At 49.2% G+C, this 20,313-nt stretch overlaps 2 protein-coding genes across 17 annotated transcripts in view; one reads left to right on the top strand and one right to left on the bottom strand.

Moving 5' to 3' along the window:
* DYNC1I1 (dynein cytoplasmic 1 intermediate chain 1) overlaps positions 1-6,174 on the top strand; it is a 203,899-nt gene extending 197,725 nt beyond the window's left edge. For all 13 annotated transcript variants that reach the window (XM_068157059.1, XM_068157058.1, XM_068157057.1 and 10 more), the window contains one exon: positions 5,237-6,174. In XM_068157059.1, the coding sequence (XP_068013160.1) occupies positions 5,237-5,347 (111 nt within the window). In that variant the 3' untranslated portion in view covers positions 5,348-6,174. The remainder of the gene's footprint in view (positions 1-5,236) is intronic.
* Positions 6,175-9,993: 3,819 nt separating this feature from the next.
* Positions 9,994-20,313, bottom strand: part of SLC25A13 (solute carrier family 25 member 13) — a 128,165-nt gene continuing 117,845 nt past the window's right edge. The window contains exons 16-20 of one of the 4 annotated variants that reach the window (XM_068157069.1): positions 19,559-19,697; positions 14,339-14,497; positions 14,168-14,258; positions 12,716-12,915; positions 9,994-12,384 (exon numbers count right to left, since the gene is read on the bottom strand). In XM_068157069.1, coding sequence (XP_068013170.1) covers positions 12,726-12,915; positions 14,168-14,258; positions 14,339-14,497; positions 19,559-19,697 — 579 coding nt within the window. In that variant the 3' untranslated portion in view covers positions 9,994-12,384; positions 12,716-12,725. Of the gene's footprint in view, positions 12,916-14,167; positions 14,259-14,338; positions 14,498-19,558; positions 19,698-20,313 lie in introns of all 4 variants that reach the window. The other 3 variants (XM_068157068.1, XM_068157070.1, XM_068157071.1) reach the window with 3 other exon arrangements.

Genomic DNA, 20,313 nt, shown 5'->3' on the forward strand with positions numbered 1-20,313 from the left:
AGACAGGGTGATAGCATTTTAGATGGTGATATGGTAGCTCTCATTTTAGAGGTTGATCTGAACAATATAGCTTGACAAAAATTCTGCTTAGGGAAAACAGCACAAATTCTGTTCTCCTGAAGTTATGTTTATTGGATGATACTTTGAAATTGAAAGAACATAAAAATGGTGATAAACCACATACACAAGTAGCTTGGTGTGAAGCCTGAGATGCCAGTCAATAAATTAGTTTACCAGACTGGCTGTTTTCCACCAACTCAAATTAATTTGAATATTTTCTAAGCTTTAATCATCAGCTGTCTATTCCAAGAGTGGTTAACTTGCCCTTCTCGAAAGTTAGAAGAGCAACAGAGTATTTTAGAGAGGAACATTCATTTTCATAGAGGTTTTTATTGCAAATACAGCTAGGTTGGAGCAGGGACAAGCAAACAGGGTTGTCTAAAATAAGATCAGCCTTTGGAGGTAAAGAGCAACAAACCCAAAGATGCACGCCAGTCAGAGGAGTGTGGTGGCTAGATATAGAACCCATCAACTTAGATCAGAGTAAGGGTTTCTAGATACAAAACTAAGAAAGCAGTGTGCTCCCATGACATGTGTTTGAGTGGGTCACAGAGTTTTGACTTTGGAACCACTGTCACCCTCAGAGTGTCTCCTGGACCACCATGCAGGCTTGCCTGCAAATGTCTACTTGAAACCAGTGTGTGGCAGTCTGGCCAGCTGCAGCCCACAGGCTCTGGCAGGTCCTTCCCAGCCATGGTGCAGATTCTCCTTTTACACCTTGTGTCCACTGGATGTGTGTTATAGAAGTGATTACAGACTGCTCTGGTTGGAAAAATCCACCCCTTCAAAGCAACCCCTAAGTCAGAGATAGTGCTGAGGAGGTTCAGAGAATCACAGAATTGTTTCATTTGGAAAAGAGCTTTCAGGTCATCCAGTCCAGCCATTCTCTAACTCTGCCAAGGCTAGGGCTAAACCATGGCCTTCAGCACATCTGCCTCTTGGAAACACTTCCAGGGATGGGGATGCAGGCATCCCCCTGGGCAGCCTATGTCAGTCTTTGAGAACCCTTTCAGTCAAGTTTCTTCTAATATCCAACCTAAACCTCCCCTGGTGCAACTTGAGGCCATTACCACTTGTCCCATCACTTGTAACTAGGGAGAAGATACCTGGCTCTAACCTCCTGTCAAGGAGCTACAGAGAGCATGACTCTGCCTCCTTTTCTCCTGACTAAACATCCCCAGCTCCCTCAGCTGCTCCTCACCAGTCCTGTTCTCCAGACCCTTCATCAGCTTGTTGCCCTTCTTTGGACTTGCTGCAGCACATCCATGTCCTTGTAGTGAGTGCCCCAAAATTGAACCAAGTACTCAAGGTACTTCCCACAGCTATTTTTGTTTTGAATAGTCTGAATCTGGCAGGGGGATTAGACTGGATGACCTTAGAATCATAGAATGGTTTGGATTGGAAGGGACCTTGAAGATTGTCTAGTTCCAACCCCCTGCCATAGGCAGGGACACCTCCTACTAGACCAGCGATCTTCTGAAACCCCTTCCAACCCCTAGCATCCTGTGATTCTAGGTGAAGACAAAATCAAGTGTGGTTATTTACTTGGTGGTTGGGACTGCAGGTTGTGACCCAGTGTCTCAGTGACAGGTTGAGTCATAGGTGCAGTCATTCAAAGGAAATGCAGTAGGCTGAATGTGGACAACTCCCATTGAGCCCACGGGACACAGGGTCCTCCAAAGTGGAGGCTGCTGCTGCTCCTCCTTGGGAGAGCCCCCAGCCCTCAGAGGAGAGCTGTGCTGCACAAAAGCATGGAGGGATAAAGGCAGGAAGAGTTTGTCTGCACCCATCCCAAAGATTTACAGGCTCCAGGGAAGGCAAGGAGCCAGGGATAAAGGGAAATATCCTCAATGAATAACTAATTTGCTGGAAAGTGGTTTTTCAGGGGAACCAGAGCTATACAGAGATTTGGACAAACAGAGCTGAAACTCTCAGCCATAAAAAAGATGGATAGGAGGGAAATACACAAAACTCTCTGCAATATGTTGTAATATCTGATTTCAGCCTTCTGGATGGGTTCTTTTTAGAGGCACATGGAAAGTGGGGTGGTTTTTTGGTCTCAAAATCTTTCCTTTTCTTTTTAAATCTTTTTAAATAGACCTAACTTAAAGGAGTGACTGTTACTAGGAGGTGTTTGAATGAGCTGAACTGTATGCTGATGTGTGTCTTCAGGAGCTGTTGTGTTGTTGCTGTTCTGCCTGCTTGGGGAGCCCACCACTAGCTGACGCAGATCACAGAATCATACAATGATTTGGGTTGGAAGGGATCTTGAAGGTCATCCAGTTCCAACCCCCCTGCCATGGGCAGGACACCTTCCATAGTCCAGCTTGCTCAAGGCCCCATCTGACCTGGCCCTGAACACTGCCAGGCTTGGAGCCTCCACAGCTTCTCCAGGCAACCTGTTCCAGTGTCTCACCACCCTCCTGAGTAAGAATTGCTTCCTAATGGCTAACCTCAATCTTGCATCTTCCAGTTTCAAGCCATTACTCCTTGTCCTGTCCATGCCTTTGTCAGAAGTCTGATCAGAGCATCTCCTTTCCCTGAATAATTATAGAATGGCTTAGGTTCAAAGGTACCTCAGGGATCATCTACTCCAACCTCCCTGCCATGCCAAGTTGTTTGGAGAAGAGGAGGCTGAGGGAAGACCTCACTGCCTTCTACAGCTCCCTGAAAGAAGGTCAGAGTGACCTTTCTCTTGTCCCTATTATCAGGTGAAAGAATGAGAGGACATGGCTTCAGGTTGCACCAGGGGAGGTTTAGGTTGGACATTAGGGAGAATTTCTTTTCCAACCTTAATGATTCTATGATAACAGCGACAAGTGGTGCATGTATTTGTGGGGAGGCTCTGGAAGTCTGAGACACCAAGTTCACATAGGCTGCACTTGGATTTGATTTGTCTGTGGCCACGCTGTGCAGTAAAGGAAATGAAACAATGCTAATGTCACAGATAGATTCCTTTTGTTCTGTGGACTGACATTGTCTGCTTCTTCAGCTACTTCATAAATGGGATGCTGTTTAGGCCTTGAACAGACAAGGAGAGATGAGGTTTTATTAAACTCAGTGCTTTGCCTGGGATGCTGTTCCACTTGAATGATTTTACTCCTTTAAGTGAGACTCCTTCCATGTTTTTATTCTAGAGTTTGATAAGTGATGGTGCCCTGCACATCACAAGAGATTGAATCTAGGACAGAAGCAGGGAAGTTGCTGCACATCCAGTTTGGGTTGCAGCTGTGGCAGAAGGATCTCTGCACTGGCACACACTTACTATGGAGGAGCTTGTAGAGGTGTGTGGCTGTCACCAAAACTGTGCTACAGGTACTTGTGTACTGACCTCCATCCTGGTGTCACGTTTCCTTCTGCTGAAGGTTTCTCACAGAGCAGAACTGTCTTTCAAACAAAGACCATAGCAGACCTACATCCCTGCATGTGAGCCCAAGAGGCAGCTGTTCCAAAGCAGATTCACAGAATCATATGGGTTGGAAAAGAGCTTTCAGATCATCCAGTCCAACCCTTCTCCAGCTCTGCCAAGGCTGGGGCTAAACCAAGTCCCTCAGCACCACATCCCTCCAGGGATGAGCATTCAAGCACCTCCCTGGGCAGCCTGTTCCAGACTTTTGAGAACCCTTTCAGCCAAGAAGTTTCTTCTCATATTCAACCTAAACCTCCCCCTGGTGTAACTTGAGGCCATCTGCTCTCCTCCTATTGCTTGTTACTATGGAGAAAATATCAACCCCCACCTGGCTCCAACCTCCCCTCAGGGAGTTGTAAAGAGTGAGAAGATCTCCCCTCAGCCTCCTTTTCTCCAGGCTGAAGAATGCCAAATTTATTTATGCCTGTAAATCTGGTCTCCATTCCTGGGGAAAAATGCAACAAGTGGAAGACAATGAAAGGAAAACCCTGAAGTGCAGCCACACCTGTTACTGAGGGCCAAGGTGGCTCACATAGTGGGTACAGAGGCACAGCTACCAGCCTTGGTAGAGTTAATGTTTGGACTGGATGATCTTAAAGGTCTTTTCCAACCCAAACCATTCTGTGATTCCAAGAGAGCAGTAAAAACGTGCATGGCTCATCGGGATGCCTGCTGCTGTTGACTGGGGTTTGAGTTGGTGAGAAGAGAGTCTGAGAACACTGCTTGGCCTTTTTGTTTGGATTGTTGGTTTGGGCTTATTTTGGTGGGGTTTGTTTTGGGGGGTGTGTGTGTGTAAATATCTCAGTTCCATTATCTTCCAGAAACTGCAGCGCTGTATCCAGTTGGAAATGACAGCAGGGTTCTTCTGCCCTAGTACTGCAGCGTTTTGTCTGGCAGTTTAGCTGTTTAGATGACACATCCCTCTTGAAGCCTGATGTTCAAGAGCTCTTCATTAGAGTCATCAGTGGTGCTACACGGAGGTGGATCTTGCATCATGATAGGAAAAGTCAGATCAGTGATGCAGCAGCCAGCTGGTGCCACATTTCCATAAGAAGCTGTCTCTTGTGGTTGTCAATTCCTTAGCACAGAGGAGGGTAACTAAGCACAAGAGACACAAGACAGACATAGAACTGTTGGAGTGGATCGGGAGAAGGCCATGAAGATGGTTGCAGAGCTGCAGCACCCCTCCTGTGAGGACAGGCTGAGAGAGTTGGGATTGTTAGCCTGGAGAAGAGGAGGCTGCAGCGAGACCTCAGAGCAGCCTTCCAGGATTTGAAGGCAGTCTCCAGCAGAGCTAGAGAGGGACTTTGGCAAAGGCATGGAGTGACAGGACAAGGGGTAATGGCTTCAGACTGGAAAAGCTGGATTGAGATGAAACATTAGGAAGCAATTTTTGCCTATGAGGGTGGTGAGGCACTGGAACAGGTTGCCCAGAGGAGCTGTGGAAGCTCCAAGCTTGGCAGTGTTCAAAGGCAGGTTGGATGAGGCCTTGAGCAAGCTGGTCTGGTAGGAGGTGTCCCTGCCTATGGCAGGGGGTTGGAACTGGGTGATCTTGAAGGTCCCTTTCAACCCAATTCATTCCATGAATCTGTGATGCGTTTTACTATTAAGAACTTCAATGACTGTCAGGGAAATCATTTCAGGGCAGTGTTGCACCACCACAGCACTGCTTATGATAGAAGTGCTTCTGTTTTGGGCCAGAGCACATGGTCTCCCAAAATGGTTTCCCCACACGGTCTCCTCATTCCCTGTTGGTTTCTTCCCCAGCTGGCTGTTCCCCACAACGACGAATGGACCCGCTTCGCTCGGACCCTGGTGGAGATCCGCGCCAACCGTGCAGACAGCGAGGAGGAAGGGGCGGTGGAGCTGTCGGCCTAGGGGAGGAGGAGGAGCAGGAGCAGCCCAGCCCAGCAGCTTCACCCTGCTGAGCAGGCGGCGTCCAGTGTCAGAGTCAGTCCTGCTGTGGCTTTTGATGCCAGTGTACGTGCCAGTATTGCTCCAAGCATTCCATGCTAATCCCACCGCTTTACACCAGGCTGATGATCTCCAGAGCGTTTTCATACTTTATATTTCTGTCTGAGAAGTAAGAAAGAGAAGACAAATCAACCCTTTATGGGTTTAGTTGTTGCCTTTTAACTACTTAGTAGCTGTATTTAATAGCTAGGAACCCCTGGTTAAACTCGTGCTCGCGTTGCCCTTCTGGCACAGCCCTATTGAATCCATATGAAGGCAGATATGATTACGTGCAGATGTGGTTGGTGTGCTCCACTTGTCTGGGCCTGGGCCAAAGGCTTTTAGATGTGGTGTTTCACATGGTGACTTATATTATGAATGGGTGTACTCTACAGAACTTGCTGCTCCTTATTTATTGCGGTGTGCTGCATGGAACCTATTTATTGGCAAGCATTAAAGTAACGACCCCGAAGCATGAGCGGAACGGGAGAGCCATGCTGTCCTTCCACGGCCACACAGCCACAGGACATCACTGCTGCTTAAGGTGTCACAGCTGTGAAGGTTGGCTTGAGTGGATGGAATGTTTCCTTCCCTGATTTTTGTTCTTAAAGATGCTGATTATTTCTAGGCACTGCAGCTCTAGTCCAGGTTGGTCACCAGTACTTGGCATGCAAGTTAACACTAATGGGCTGACACAGGGGCCATGGGTCCCCATAGGACACTGCTGCTGCCAATAAAAGGTATCAAACCCAGCCTGTTGCAGCGTGGTCAGTGGTGTCTTCAGGGCCTGGATGGTGAGGTTTCATTGGAGAAAACCTGACAGGAGCTTGAGGGTAGTAAGCCTCTAAAGTGGGATCTGGACAGGCTGGATTAATGGGCTGAGGCCAATTGTGTGAGGTTCAACAAGGCCAAGTGTGGGTCCTGCACCTGGGTCACAACCACCCCATGAAGGCTCCAGGCTTGGGGCAGAATGGCTGGAAAACTGCCCAGTAGAGAAAGACCTGGGGCTGCTGGTCAACAGCTGGCCAAAGTGTGTGCCCAGGTGGGCTGTGGTAAGGGGGATCTTCCCTTGGATCACACAGCTGAGATGCATCTCCTGACCTTCTGATGCCGCCGTGAGACTGGAGCCTTGTGTTCCTTCTGCTACCCTGGGAATTGTCCTGAAGAACTGGCAGCACTTAGTAGCTTAAAGGTCAATGCTGATAACCAATGGGGCAAGGTACCACAAAGCAGCAGTGCAGACATCATCTCCAGGTTGGTGGTCTTTTTCTCCTGTTTCTCCAGTTTCCTTTCAAGAAAGCCCACCTAAGTGTTGCCTCTGTGTGTGGGCAAGGCAGAGGCCCTGCAAAATGGAAGTGGAGAGGGCTTTGGCCATTGGTGGCTCACAAGCCATGCACAGGCAGATGCACAGCAAGCTGACATCCTCATGGTCAGTGCTGGGAGAGGCTGCCCCTGCTCAGAGCCCAAGTAGAAAGCAGCACCAGGGCATGTGGCCTTAAGGAAACCACTTCACCCTAGGCTGCTTCTCAGTTAGCTGCAGTGTTTGAAGCTCTCTGGAGACATTTAAGACACAAATGTCTTGAAATGTCCACATCCTCAACTGTTAAATCAGTGACAAATTATCTCAGTCTCTGGAAATCCTCTTCTAGCTTGTGCAAACAGGGCAAATAGGTTAACTGCAAATAGCCTAAGTGCTGAGACAGCAAAGCTGCAGGAGTACAGAGAGTTGGGCTTGTTTTCCTGTAGAGGAGAAGACTCCAGGGAGACCTTGGAGCAGCCTTCCTGTATTTGAAGGGGGCTCCAGGAGAACCGCAGAGGGACTTTTGACAAAAGCAGGGAGTGACAGAACAAGGGGTGATGGCTTCAAACTGGAAGCAGCTCCACTGAGGTTAGATAGGAGGAAGCAATTCTTCCCCATGAGGGTGGTGAGGCACTGGGAGAGGTTGCCCAAAGAAGCTGTGGAGGCTTCAAGCCTGGAAGTGTTCAAAGACAGGCAGGGAGGGGGGCTGGGGGTGGTGTTTGAGCAAGCTGGTCTAGCAGGTGTCCCTTGTTCCATGGTACTTGGAACCAGATTATCTTTAAGGTCCCTTCCAACCCAACTTATTCCATGAATCTTGTTCCTCCCTCTGCAGATGCTGGAGTCCTGAGTTGCTAAGGATGATGTGTGTATCATGGAGTGCCTGGCAGGGACATTTCTGAACAGGCTGTCCCCTCCAAAGGAAGAAGTGGAGCAGTTTGTCAGGTTTCTTGTTTTCAGCAGCTTTAGAAAAACCTGCCCAGGCTATTTTTGGAGCCTGTGGTATGTTTGCTCACAACAGCATCCTGCAACCCACTGATGCTTCAAGCCAGCTCAAACCCAACCCATTCCCCAGGCACCAGGCATAAAAGCAACCCTCAGCTTCTGCTGGACAAATGTGGGGTAGCAGCTCCATGGACAGGCCACCCCACTCCTGCTGCTGGGGAACATCACCACCCTCTTGTCATTTCTTTGTTCTGGAAGTGCTGTCACGAGGAAGCAGCTGGGCTGCAGGAAGCAGGCAAGGCTATATTTGATCCTGGTCCTCCCACGCTTTGCACAAATCAGGCAGACACCCAGAGAGGACAAATATCTTGTCCTTAGGGCCTTTGGTTGGTTTGTAAGGCAAGCTGATGTGGTCTGGCCTGGAAGCTTCTCAGAGCAGGAATGCAACCTTCTGTGCCTGCAGGAAGCCTGCTATGGGTACAGATCTCCCCAGGCTCTTGGGGTAGAGCTGCAGCATGCTTTGGATAAAGCAGATGGTGGCTCTTCAACACTTCTGCCCCTGCCTCCATCCTCTGCTAGAAAGAAGGGCATAAGGACTGAACAGATTCACAGACTGCACTGGGCTGGAAGGGACCCTCAAAGGTCATGTTGTCCAACCCCCCTGCAGTCAGCACGGACACCTCCAACTATATCAAGAGCCAGCAGTGTGCCCAGATGGCCAAGAAGGCCAACGGCATCCTGGCCTGCATTAGGAATAGTGTGGCCAGCAGGAGCAGGGAAGTCATTGTGTCCCTCTAGTCTGCACTGGTTAGGCCACACCTTGAGTACTGTGTCCAGTTCTGGGCCCCTCAGTTTAGGAAGGACATTGAGACACTTGAACATGTCCAGAGAAGGGCAACAAGGCTGGAGAGAGGCCTTGAGCACAAGCCCTATGAGGAGAGGCTGAGGGAGCTGGGATTGTTTAGCCTGGAGAAGAGGAGGCTCAGGGGTGACCTCATTGCCCTCTACAACTACCTGAAAGGTGGTTGTAGCCAGGAAGGGGTTGGCCTCTTCTCCCAGGCAACCAGCACCAGAAGAAGGGGACACAGTCTCAAGCTGCACCAGGGGAAGTTTAGACTCAAGGTGAGGAGGAAGTTCTTCACCGAGCGAGTCATTCGTCATTGGAATGGGTTGCCCAGGGAGGTGGTTGAGTCATCGACCCTGGAGGCGTTCAAGGGGAGATTGGACGTGGCACTTGGTGCCATGGTCTAGTCATGGGGTCTGTGGTGACAGGTTGGACTCGATGATCTTTGAGGTCTCTTCCAACCTTGGTGATGCTGTGATACTGAGAGCCACACTTGAGTCTGATCTTGAATGTGTCCAGGGACAGGGCCTCAACCACATCCCTGAGCAACCTGTTCCAGTACTTTTTCCCCAAAGGAGTTAATGGGGAGGGGGTCATTACAGGTGGGGTGACAGCTTGCCAGTCCATCCTTGCTCATCTGCCTGCCAAAGAAAAGATGACGGCTGTGGCCTTCTGAGATGGACCTGCACTAGGAGAGATGGACTTGAATTTTGTTCCTAGGGCAGGAGTTTTGTCCCTTCATTCCTCCAACGAAGGACAAGTCACAAACACACTGCCAGGCCTGGGAAAGGGGGAAGCAGCAGGCAGGGGAAGGTTGAACACAAGCAGTGCTCCATTACCCAAGCCAAAAGGTTGTGCCAGTCTCACAACAGCCCAGCTCCAGCTCCTCTTCTCTTCTGTGCTGGGCCCTGATGGGATAGGCTCTGCTGGGATGTGCTCCAGCTGGTGCAGCAATGAGGGCAGCTCCTGTCTGAACCCACAGATGTGGCAAGGTGTTTCCTTTACTGGGCCAGAACATGCAGCTCAGTACTCAGAGGTCCTCCCTGAGCTGCTGACCTTCCACAGCAGCCCTTCACAGTGTGTCAGGCAAAAGCGAGAGATGAAGGGTGAAAGCAGCTCCTCAAGTCAAACATCTCCACGGGGAAGCACAGACAGCTCCCAGAGACAGTTTAGCTCTGGTGACCAGAAATCCTGACAGCTGATTTTGAAGTAATACAAGGGGCAGCTTCCCCCGCCCCGAAACAAAGGAGCTGTCATCTGGGGAGCCTTGGCTACAGAGGGTTGTGGTAGCAGCTGTCAGAGCCCAGCAGAGAGGCTCTTGATGCTGCTTCATCCAGACTCCCATAATGCAGCTACAGGGAGATGTCATTTTCTTCCCTCATTTTCATGTGCAGGCTGCTACCACCACTCCATTTCACTGCTAACTTCTAAATGTAAATGACACAGAGTCACAGACTGGTGGGCAGTGGAAGGGACCTGTGGAGATCACCTGGTCCAATCCCCATACCAGAACAGGGTCACCCAGAGTAAATCCTACAGCAACATGTCCAGGTGGGTTCAAATGCCACAAACTCTCTGGGCAGCCTGCCCCAGTGCCCTGCCAACCTCAAAGGGAAGAAGTTTTACCTTGCATTTGCATGGAGCCTCCTAAGTTTAAGTTTGTGTGCACTGTCCCCTGTCCTGCCACTGGGCACCAGTGAGTACAGTCTGGCTCCATCCTCCTGACACTTGGCCTTTAGCTAGCAATCAGCATTAATGAGATCTCCCCTCAGCCTTCTCTTCTACAGGCTAAACAGCCTTAGCTCTCTCAGCCTCTCCACATGAGGCTGATGCTCCAGTCCCCTCAGCATCTTAGTGACTCTTTGCTGGACTTTCTCCAGCAGTTCCTTGTTCTTCTTGAACTGGGAAGCCCAGAACTGGACATGTGTACCAGATGAGTGAGGCCTCAGCAGGGCAGAACAGAGCAGATTAGTTCAAGAGAGTAATTTCCATGATGACCAAACCACAAACACAGTAAGAGACAATTTCCATGTCAGGATTTTATGACACTGCACACCCAAGTCCTCCTGAATTCATCTCTGCCTTCCCTCAGCTTACAGTCAACACCAAAGGCACTCACCTTACACCCCAGGAGGATAACCAAGCCCAAATTCTGCCAGCTCCTACAAGGGATCATGGAAGGTACCCAGTGGTAACTTCAGCTGACCAGGCAGCCAGGCTGTTCACAACACATCAACACCCCACCCCCAAGAGTAAAGCTCAAAATATCAAAGCTTACTTCAGTCCTGGGTAAATAGCTTTTTTTTTTTCAGTGACATAGAATCAGAGAACGGTTTGGGCTGGAAGGGATCTTAAAAGATCATCCAGTTCCAAACCCTCCCCTATCCTGCCCCCCCTCCCCCCATGGGCAGGGACACCTTCCACTAGCCTAGCTTGCTCAAGGCCTCAGCCAACCTGGCCTTGAACATCACCAGGGAGGGGGCATCCGCAACCTCCCTGGGCAACCTGTTCCAGTGTCTCCCCACCCTCACTGGAAAGAATTTCTTCCTAATCTCCAGTCTAAATCTGCCCTCTTCCAGCTTCAATCCATTCCCTCTCAGCCTATCACTACAAGCCCTGGTAAACAGTCCCTCCCCAGCTTCCTTGTAGCCCCCTTCAGGTACTGGAAGGCTGCTCCAAGGTCTCCCTCAAGTCTTTTCTTCCCCAGGCTGAACAGCCCCAATTCTCCCAGCCTGTCCCCATAGGGCAGGTGCTCCAGTCCTCTGGTCATCTTCATGGCCTCCTCTGGATTGGCTCCAACAGATCCAATTCCTTCTTATGCTGGGGGCATCAGAAGTGGAGGCAGTGCTGCAGGTGGGGTCTCACCAGCGCAGAGGGGGAGAGTCCCCTCCTGTCCTGCTGCTCTCACTGCTTTTGATACAGCCCAGCACACAGCTGCCTTCTGGGCTGCCAGTGACCACTGCTGGCTCATGTTGAGTCTTCCATCAGCTGACACCCCCTACTTCCTGTCTACCCCAACAGCCGTCTTTCCTACACTGGGGACACTTCAGGTGTCTTTATTCTCAAGCTGCAGGTGTTCTTCTAGCCTCCATATTCAAAGGTTCACTTGACCTTAAACCTAAGTCTCCAGCTGGAGCCTGATGCACCTGGCTCCTCTGGAACAGAACACCATGAGTGCATCTCTTTGAAAGGTTTATTTCTAGCTCCATAAATACATCATTCTTCTAAACACTGTGCAAGGCACCAAGAAATTAAGTAAAATCTTTTTTTCTTTTAGGGTATTTTTAATCTCTTTTTTGTTTGGTTTTCTTTTTTTCTTTTTGACTGAATGAAGTAAATAAGAATCTGAAACAACCTATTTGCCAATTACAAGCCAGCAGTTAAGGCAGGTACCATCGATACAGTGCATGATTTCCTATCGCAGTTATTTCGACAAGCAGCGGGTTTACTAGAGAAGTGCATTTACAAACTGAATTCCAAACACCAGCAACTCAAGGGAGGCACCTAGTCATGAAAATTTCCTTCTTCACGTGGAGGAGAATGCCAAAAGTTCTGCCATAAAGTGCAAAGACTATGGACAATAAACACTTTCTCTTGGAGCATTTTGATACCGGGAATGTAATACAACGGCCAAACATTTAGAAATGTGGTTTCCATTACCCAAACCCAACCCCATCTTCCACAGAAAAGCTTCAGAACACGATCCAGAAACAGAACTTGTGCGTGTAGGTGGTGGAAGGGTTGGTACCAGGGCTGTGTTTGCTTGCCAGGCTAAGTTTAGAGCCCAGTGACAGGGCCAGTGGGAATGGCTCTGCTCCCAGTGCTGTGGCAGCCACCGCATTTTGCCGTCCGCTGTGCCACATCCGCCCTGGCGATCTGCAACCAAGCATGGCCTGTGAGATGATCTGCTTCACAGCTCAGACCCAGCCCTCCCCAGCAAACAGAACCCAAAATTAGTGTCTTCCCAACATGAGCACAGGTCAGATGTGGAGAAATACATTCATGGTCCCCAAACTTAAAACAACTGGTAAGGATTTCACAGTGATCTGGTTAAGGAAGCACAATGACAAACGATTACACTGCGGGTGAAGATTGCCTTCAAAACTCAAACAAAGCTAAACTGTTCTAGGATGAGAAGCTAAAGGAACCAAATAGGAACCAATTAGAAAAGTGGCTCTTTCCCAACTAATAACAAAAAAAAACCTACAGCAAGAAACTTAGGGTCCTACTGCTGCAGCAGCCTTTGAGGTAGGTGGCGATGGCTTAAACTGAGGTAGGTAAAGTCCAAACTTGTTTTCAATCCCTGCAAAAGTGGCAACTGCCAATTTATAACCACCAACATGGTCAGGGTTGGGAGCAGGGAGAGTGATCCTAGATTTAGGAACTGGCTCTGATCCAGCTGGTTTTCTGCAAAAGAAGAAAAGAGAGTCAATTCATTTCCATATTGTAAGAGTAGGATTCACAAACGTTTCCTCCACAGAGTCAGGTGACTGAGACATCAGAGTGCACCTTCCAGTAAGCAAATCAAATACTACAGTGTCCTGACAAACACCCTGGCACAAAACCTTCCACAACAGCTGGGAGTCTTCACATTGATTGAGTTGGATATGGCTGGACTTGATCATCTTACAGGTCTTTTCCAACCAAAGCAATTTTGTGATTCTGTGAGTGTGGTCAAACAACTCTCTACAGCTACCGGAAAGGTTGTAACGAGATGGCAGTTGGTCTCTTCTCCCTAATACCAAGTGGTAGGACATGAGGAAATGGCCTCAAGTTGCACCAGAGGTGTCTTAGGTTGGGTATTAGAAGAAACTCTTGACTGAGAGGGTTCTCAAAGCCTGGAACAGGCTCCTTAGGGAGGTGGTGGAATCCCCATCCCTGGAGGTGTTTCCAGGAGGCATAGAGGTGGTACTGAGGGCCATGGTTTAGCCCAGCCTTGGTAGAGTTAGAGAATGGTTGGACTGGAAGACCTTGACAGATCTTTTCCAAACAAAATGATTCTGTGATTCTTAGAGAGTCTTGCAGAAGTCAATGTCCTGCCTAACCTGGGGCACAGCTCCACACCAAACAAGGCCTGGCAGAGAGTGCCTCCTGATCTGGCAGGCAGCACATTTCCCCTGCAGCTGTGCCACCAGTGTCACAGAGGATCAGAGACTCACAGAATGCCAGACTGGAAGGGACCACAAGGATCATCTGGTCTAACCTTTCTGGGTAACAGTATGGTTAAAATGAGCTGGCCCAGCACACTGTCAAGCTGAGTCTTTAAACTGCCCAGTGTAGGGGAATCCACCCTTGGGAGATGATTCCAATGTCCAGCTGTTCTCATGGGGAAATGTTTTCACCTGAAGCCCAATGGGGATCTCCCCAGCAGTTAACTTGTCCCCATCACCCCTTGTCATGGGACTCCTTTGTAAAAAGGGAGTCTGCATCCTCTGCACTAACCTAGGTCTCCAGCTTGAACCTGTGACAGAAGCTGCGGCGATGTCTTGCTGTGGAACAGGTCCTGGGCTATCAGCCTAACCTCCACCAGTCTAGTGTGGCTTAAGTAATATTCACAAAGCCTTTGCAATGTGTCCTCCAGAATAGCTTGACCCTGACTCTGAAACACTGAGGACCACCAAGACCCACACAGCTTCAGATTCAGACACCACATACTTACACTCCTCCGAAGTCCACATAGAACCACCTCTGCAGCAGCTCATAGGTCACCAGAGTTACACCAAACTGGGGAGAAGACCGAAACACCCGAGCTTGAAAGAGAAGAGAAGAGTTCCTAAGTGATAACCCCCACAACCAGAAATCCCTCAGCAGCCAAAGCTCTTGTACACACCTCCTGCTCCTTTCCACAGGGCCTTTGGACCTTCCTCTCGAAGGATCTTGGCAAAGCAGTCTACGACACCACTGTAGGTGGTCTGTCCTGCCCGGGCTGCCACCTGTAGCCTTGTTTTGATGACATCTGCAGGGGTCACCAGAGAGGCTGCAGGCATACCTACACAACACAAAAATCAGCAAGCACTTAGTTACTACCAACTTGTCACATATGCTACAGACCTTTTTTTGCCCAGGGGTAACCTTGCCTTTTGTCCTTACATCAGGAGAACCCAGCCCCATCTGGTTTAAGCAGAAACTCGGAAGGAGAACAAGCAACAAAAGGCAGCCAGTGTGGAGGTGGCTTCACTCAGAGACAGCTTCTCCTGAAAGGAGGTTGGGGCTGGTCTCTTCTCCCTAGTATCAGGTGATAGGACAAGAGGAAATGGCCTGAAATTGTGCCAGGGGAGGCTTAGTCCTGCAAGAGTGCTCAGGCATTGGAACAGGCTGCCCAGGGAGGTGGTGGAGTCACCATCCCTGGAGGTGCTCAAGAAACGTGTGGACGTGGCACTTTGAGACATGGTTTAGTGGGCATGGTGCTGTTGACAGTTGGACTTGACAACCTTAGAGGTCTTTTCCAGCCTTACTGACCCTATGATTCTACAACTATATCAGATGCTTACTGCTGAGCTGGGAGGCACAGGCTGGAACTTACAGGGACACCTTCTGCCCAGCTTGCTCAAGGCCTCATCCAACCTGCCCTTGAACAACCCCAGGGAGGAGGCATCCACAACCTCCCTGGGCAACCTGTTCCAGAATCTCTCCACCCTCATACTGAAGAACTTCTTCCTCAGATCCACTCTAAGCCTGTTCTCAGTTTCAAACCATTCTCCCTTGTCTTATCATCGCAAAGCCACAGCTGACATCCTCAGCAGGATGCCTGGAGGAAGATTCTAATTTACCCAAACCAACCCAAATTACCACTGGGTGGTATTTCTAAAATAATTCCTTTCCAAACTGGGGTTGCCCATGCTTAGAATAGACCAAACAGAAGCCCAAAGAAGAAAGCAAAGCACTGAGACTGTACCCAGATGCCACTGGCTCTTAGGGCTTTATTACTTTTCCATTCTGCTTCTGTTCCAAACCAGCTTGGTCAGCTGGAGCTGCACCAATCTCCTTTGCTTATTTTTTCTTAAGGTTTAATAATTCTGTACCAACTTCTGTCCAAATCAGCATGGTCTGGCCCCAAGCATCAGAGCACCTGTCCTGCAGGCTGCTCCAGGAGATGTGTGCACTACCCTAAATAAGAACTCCTCCTCCTCTCATGGACCCCCCCAAAATAATGCCCAGCTGTCAGTGCAAAAGCTAAATCCTGGTTAAGGTTCCAGAGCTCCAGAAACCCTGAAATTCCTCTTTGCTTAGCCTTGCCCACACCAGGATATTGGTTGAGCCTTCAGTTTAAAGCTAGACTTTTGTCCTCCAAAAGCCAACCAAGTGTTTTCAGGGCTCTGGGCAATCTGATCTAGTTGAGGATGCCCCTGCTTACTGCAGAGGGCGTTGGACTAGATGACCTCTGGAGGTCCCTTCCAATCCAGACCATTATGCTTCTGTGAAAACCAAAGGCCATACTTTCAAACACCTCTGCTTACTGCACATTGACTTCCACCTCCTCATACCTTATTACTGAGGATATTCTGCAGTTCAAGATGGTTTTAATCGTGATTTTAGGAGCTGTGTGCACAGGACAGAAGACTTTACAGACAAATAAAAATTTACAGGTCACTTCCATGGGGAACTTACAATGGAAATGAGACAAATGGCACAGCAGGAGCTGACAATAAAAGAGAGCAGTAAGGGGAGGAGAAGGAAGTTCATGGAGGCACTAAGTAGATGGAGCAAATTAAGGAGAGATCCTGTAGCTGATACTAGAATCAAGTCCTCAGAAATTGCTGTGGCACGATAGGTTGAGATGTGGACAGTGAGAGACAAAAGGAGATCAAGCTGAGGTGAGATCCATGTTGCATGTGTCCCTAACAACAGTGAAAAGGGACAAAACACCCAGCAGAAGCAGCATTTAGAGAGAAATTCTTTACAGTGAAGGTGGTGAGACACTGGAACAGGTTGCACAGGGAGGTCGTGGGTGCCCTCTCCCTGGAGGTGTTCAAGGCCAACTTGGACAAGGCCCTGAGCAGTCTGACCTAGTAGAAGGTGTCCTTGCCCATGGCATGGGATTTGGAACCAGATGATCTTCAAGGTCCCTTCCAACCTACACCATTGTACGAACACCCCCTGGCAAAGAACGCAGATGGGCACCTGAGCATGGCCAGCTTGGATATCCCAGCTGCAGAAATCACAGAGCCACAGAATGGTAGGGGATAGGAAAGGATGTTGGAAGGGACCACTGGAGATCAAGTCCAACCCCCCTTGTCGAGGTAAGTTTGCCTAAAGAAGGCCACACAGGAACACATCCAGGCAAGTTTTGAATGTCTCCAGAGATGGAGACTCCAACACCTGGCTCCAGTGCTCCACCACCCTTATATTGAAGTTCCTCCTCATGTTTAGATGGAACTTGTAATGTTCAAGTCTGTGCCCATTGCCCCTTTTCCTGCTGCTGGGCAGCACTGCAAAAAGATAACAGGTGGAGCTTGCCACACCCAGAGAGAGGTCACAGGGATGAGATCCCCAGCCACAGCAGGGACATCAGCCCAGAGAGCAAACCACCACTTCAGGGATGGTGGTGCTGTTGTTTTGTCTTCCCCTTGACTTCCTTGTGGCAAAGCAGTGGACATGTATGCCCCCACCATGCTTGTCTTGCACCCAATAGAAGAAATGCCTTGTTTTGGTAAACAGCAGGAGGAGTTGTGTAGCATCTGCTCCTGAGAGTTACACTAGGATGGGATTCACAGGAAGCACTTGGATAAAAATCACATTCCTGCTGGTTTGGTAAAGCCATATCAGCAAACAATAAAGACTGCTTCTGTGCCTGAATTTCAAAGGCCAGGTTATCTCAGTCTGCAATCACCTGACAATGGCCAGAAAGAGAGAAATAGGAAAATCTAAGACATGGCTTGGCTCAAAAATGCCAGCTTATGTTTCAAGGCTGCAAATATGATCTGAAGGTCAAAAATTGTTTTGTTCCATTAAACTGGGTGAGAAATAAGGTGACTGTAAGCTCCTGTTGAGGGGCTTGGAGGCTGCCTCTGGTCTGGGGTGGGGGAGGGAAGAAGACAAGGGGGGTTTAAGCACCAGTTGTCTGAACACAACTGGCTTTCCTAGTGGCCAGCCTGATTCCTCTGGCCTGTGCTCTGAACACAGAGCAAAGCCAAAGAGCTGAAGCTATCTGCTTCAACAAGACAGGCTAACTGCTCTGCACTGCCAGGCTCTGGCTGTATCCTGAGCCCAGGCACTGTCCATCCAAGTCCCTGGCTCTTCAAGAGACACAGCCCTGTGTAGAATCCTGTCCATCAACAGTTTCCCCTGAGAAAGCAAAGCTTAAAAGCAAATGACCAGACCCAGCCAACCCACCGGCCTCCTGTCTGTACTGGATTCATGCTGCTCCATCATTTCTCTCATCCAACAGACTGCAGCAACCTGTCAAGAGTCATACTGGAGGAAGAACTTGGCTGTGGCTCAGAGAGACCGAGCAGCCCCCACTGGCCACAATGCAAGTACCTGCTGGTGTCAGCCCTCCTGCTTAGTACATGCCCCCCTAAGTCTTGTTGCACAAATTACCAAGCCCATCTGTCTCCTGAAGACAAAACCTTGGGCAGAGCAGGATTCTCAAGATGCCCTCCCCAGGAGGCAGCTACCAAATGGTGGTCCCCTCTGGGTGTAGAAACTGGGTGCCATGCCAGGAACCAGCTACACAGCAGACACAGGCAAGCTGAGGCTACAAAGCCTCTCTGTCTTTTCCCTTAGGTTCTGGAGCACTCAAATGCATCTGTGACAAGTCAAGCACCGTTTGTCTCTCCTTGCCTCTCCTATCCACTACACAGCAGACTGGAACATGTCCCAGATCACACTCAGCATCTCTCTCTCACCTGCATATGCCAGGAATTAGCAACCTATGGCTTAACAGAAATGATCCCAAGCTTTTCTGCTTTGTTCAATGCAATGCACTAAAATAAAAGAATGGTGGTGTGCTCACAAAGCCAAGTGACTGCTTGGGGTCTTGTGGGCAGCAAGCCAATGGCATCATTTTGTCACAGGCTGTGTCAGTGTGCTTAGACAGCTGCAATGCAGCACAGCTTTTAGACTCCAGATACCAAAATGTAAGGGTTCCTTTGATGATAAACAGTTTCACAAGTGTCCTGCCCTGTATTTATGAACAATTTCAACCAAACCTTACCAGTCAGCCAGCCACAAACACAGCAGCTTCAGAAAGATGACACATGACTGATTAGGAAGAAATTCTTGACAGTGAGGGTGGTGAGACAGTGGAACAGGTTGCCCAGGGATGTTGTGGATGCTCCCTGGATGTGTTCAAGACCAGGCTGGACAAGGCCTTGAGCAACCTGGTCTAATGGAAGGTGTCCCTGCCCATGGCAGGGAGATTGGAACTAGATAATCACAGAGAATCACAGAATGTTAGAGGTTGGAAGGGACCTCCAGAGATCATCAGGTCCAAATCCCCTGCCAGAGCAGGATCACCCAGGGCAGGTCACACAGGAACATGCCCAGGTTGGCTTTGAAAGTCTGCAGAGAAGGAGACTCCACAACCTCTCTGGACAGCCTGCTCCAGGGCTGTCACCCACACAGTAAAGAAGTTTCTCCTCATGTTGAGGTGGAACCTCCTCTGTTCTAGCTTCTATCCATTGTTCCTTGCTTTACTACTGGGTGCCACTGAAAAGAGCCTGTCCCCTTCCTCTTGACACCCACCCTTCAGACACTTATAGGCATTAATTAAGATCCCCTCTTAGCCTTCTCTTCTCCAGACTAAGCAGTCCCAATTCTCTCAGTCTTTCTTCATAGGACAGATGTTCAAGTCCCTGGACGGGACCCCAAACATTCTACCATTCTCTGATGGGAAAGCACCAGCACTTCAATTTTCCCCTTTGTTTTCCCCAGATGTTGTGATTCTAGCAGGAGTTTACAGCATCTTTAAGATCCACTCACTCTGCAGCACTTGGGCACAAGGTTGCACGCTGCACATAGCTCTTCTGAACTTTTCAAAGTTCCCACTGCCACGACCACAGCTCCAGATACAAGACAGTGACCTGCACAGACAAACCTGGGCACTTACCAGCTATTGAACCAGCCAAGAGCAGATTCCCAGGGCTAACCCTCCCATCTTCGTTGGCAAATGAAGCTTTCAAATGAGCGTAGCAGGGGAAGTAAATGGCTGAGAAGGGGATGTCACGCAAAAAACAGGCCTTGGCACCCTGCATTGAGAAAGAGAACAGGTTTTGAGAAGTAAATCCAACATGATGGACTGTGAGAACAGCAGAGAAAAGAGCAATATCCTATTTTTGTTTGGTTGGTGTCTGCAAAAAGCATATAGACAAACCTATTCCTTCCCTCAACATGTGGAGAGGTCCACGTGTGTCACCCTGGGTCTGGGTGCTGTTTCTTGGTTCAGCAATTTCTGTCACTGAATTTACAAAGGCATGGAGTGACAGGATGAGGGGTGATGGCTTCAAACTGCAAGAGGTTAGACTTAGATTAGACATTAGGAAGCATTCTTCCCCATGAGGCACTGGCCCAGAGAAGCTGTGGAGGCTCCAAGCCTGGCAGTGTTCAAAAGCAGGTTGGATGAGGCCTAGAGCAAGCTGGTCTGGTAGGAGGTGTCCCTGCCCATGGCAAGAGGGTGGGAACTAGATGATCCTGAAACAACCCAAACCATTCCATGATTCTATGATGACTTATCTTGTCTGCTTGTTCTCCCTCACTCCCTAGGACTGTAGCTATTTGCTGGTAGCAGAAGACGTTTTGGAGCTTTGCAGGTATTAACTAGTTGGCATTGCAGCCATGCACCTGAAGTGAGAGTTTAGGATGTGA

The sequence above is a fragment of the Melanerpes formicivorus genome, unplaced genomic scaffold (assembly GCF_026170545.1).
Source record: "Melanerpes formicivorus ecotype bairdi unplaced genomic scaffold, bMelFor1.0.p_v2 SCAF_35, whole genome shotgun sequence".
Classification (NCBI taxonomy): Eukaryota; Metazoa; Chordata; class Aves; order Piciformes; family Picidae; genus Melanerpes; species Melanerpes formicivorus.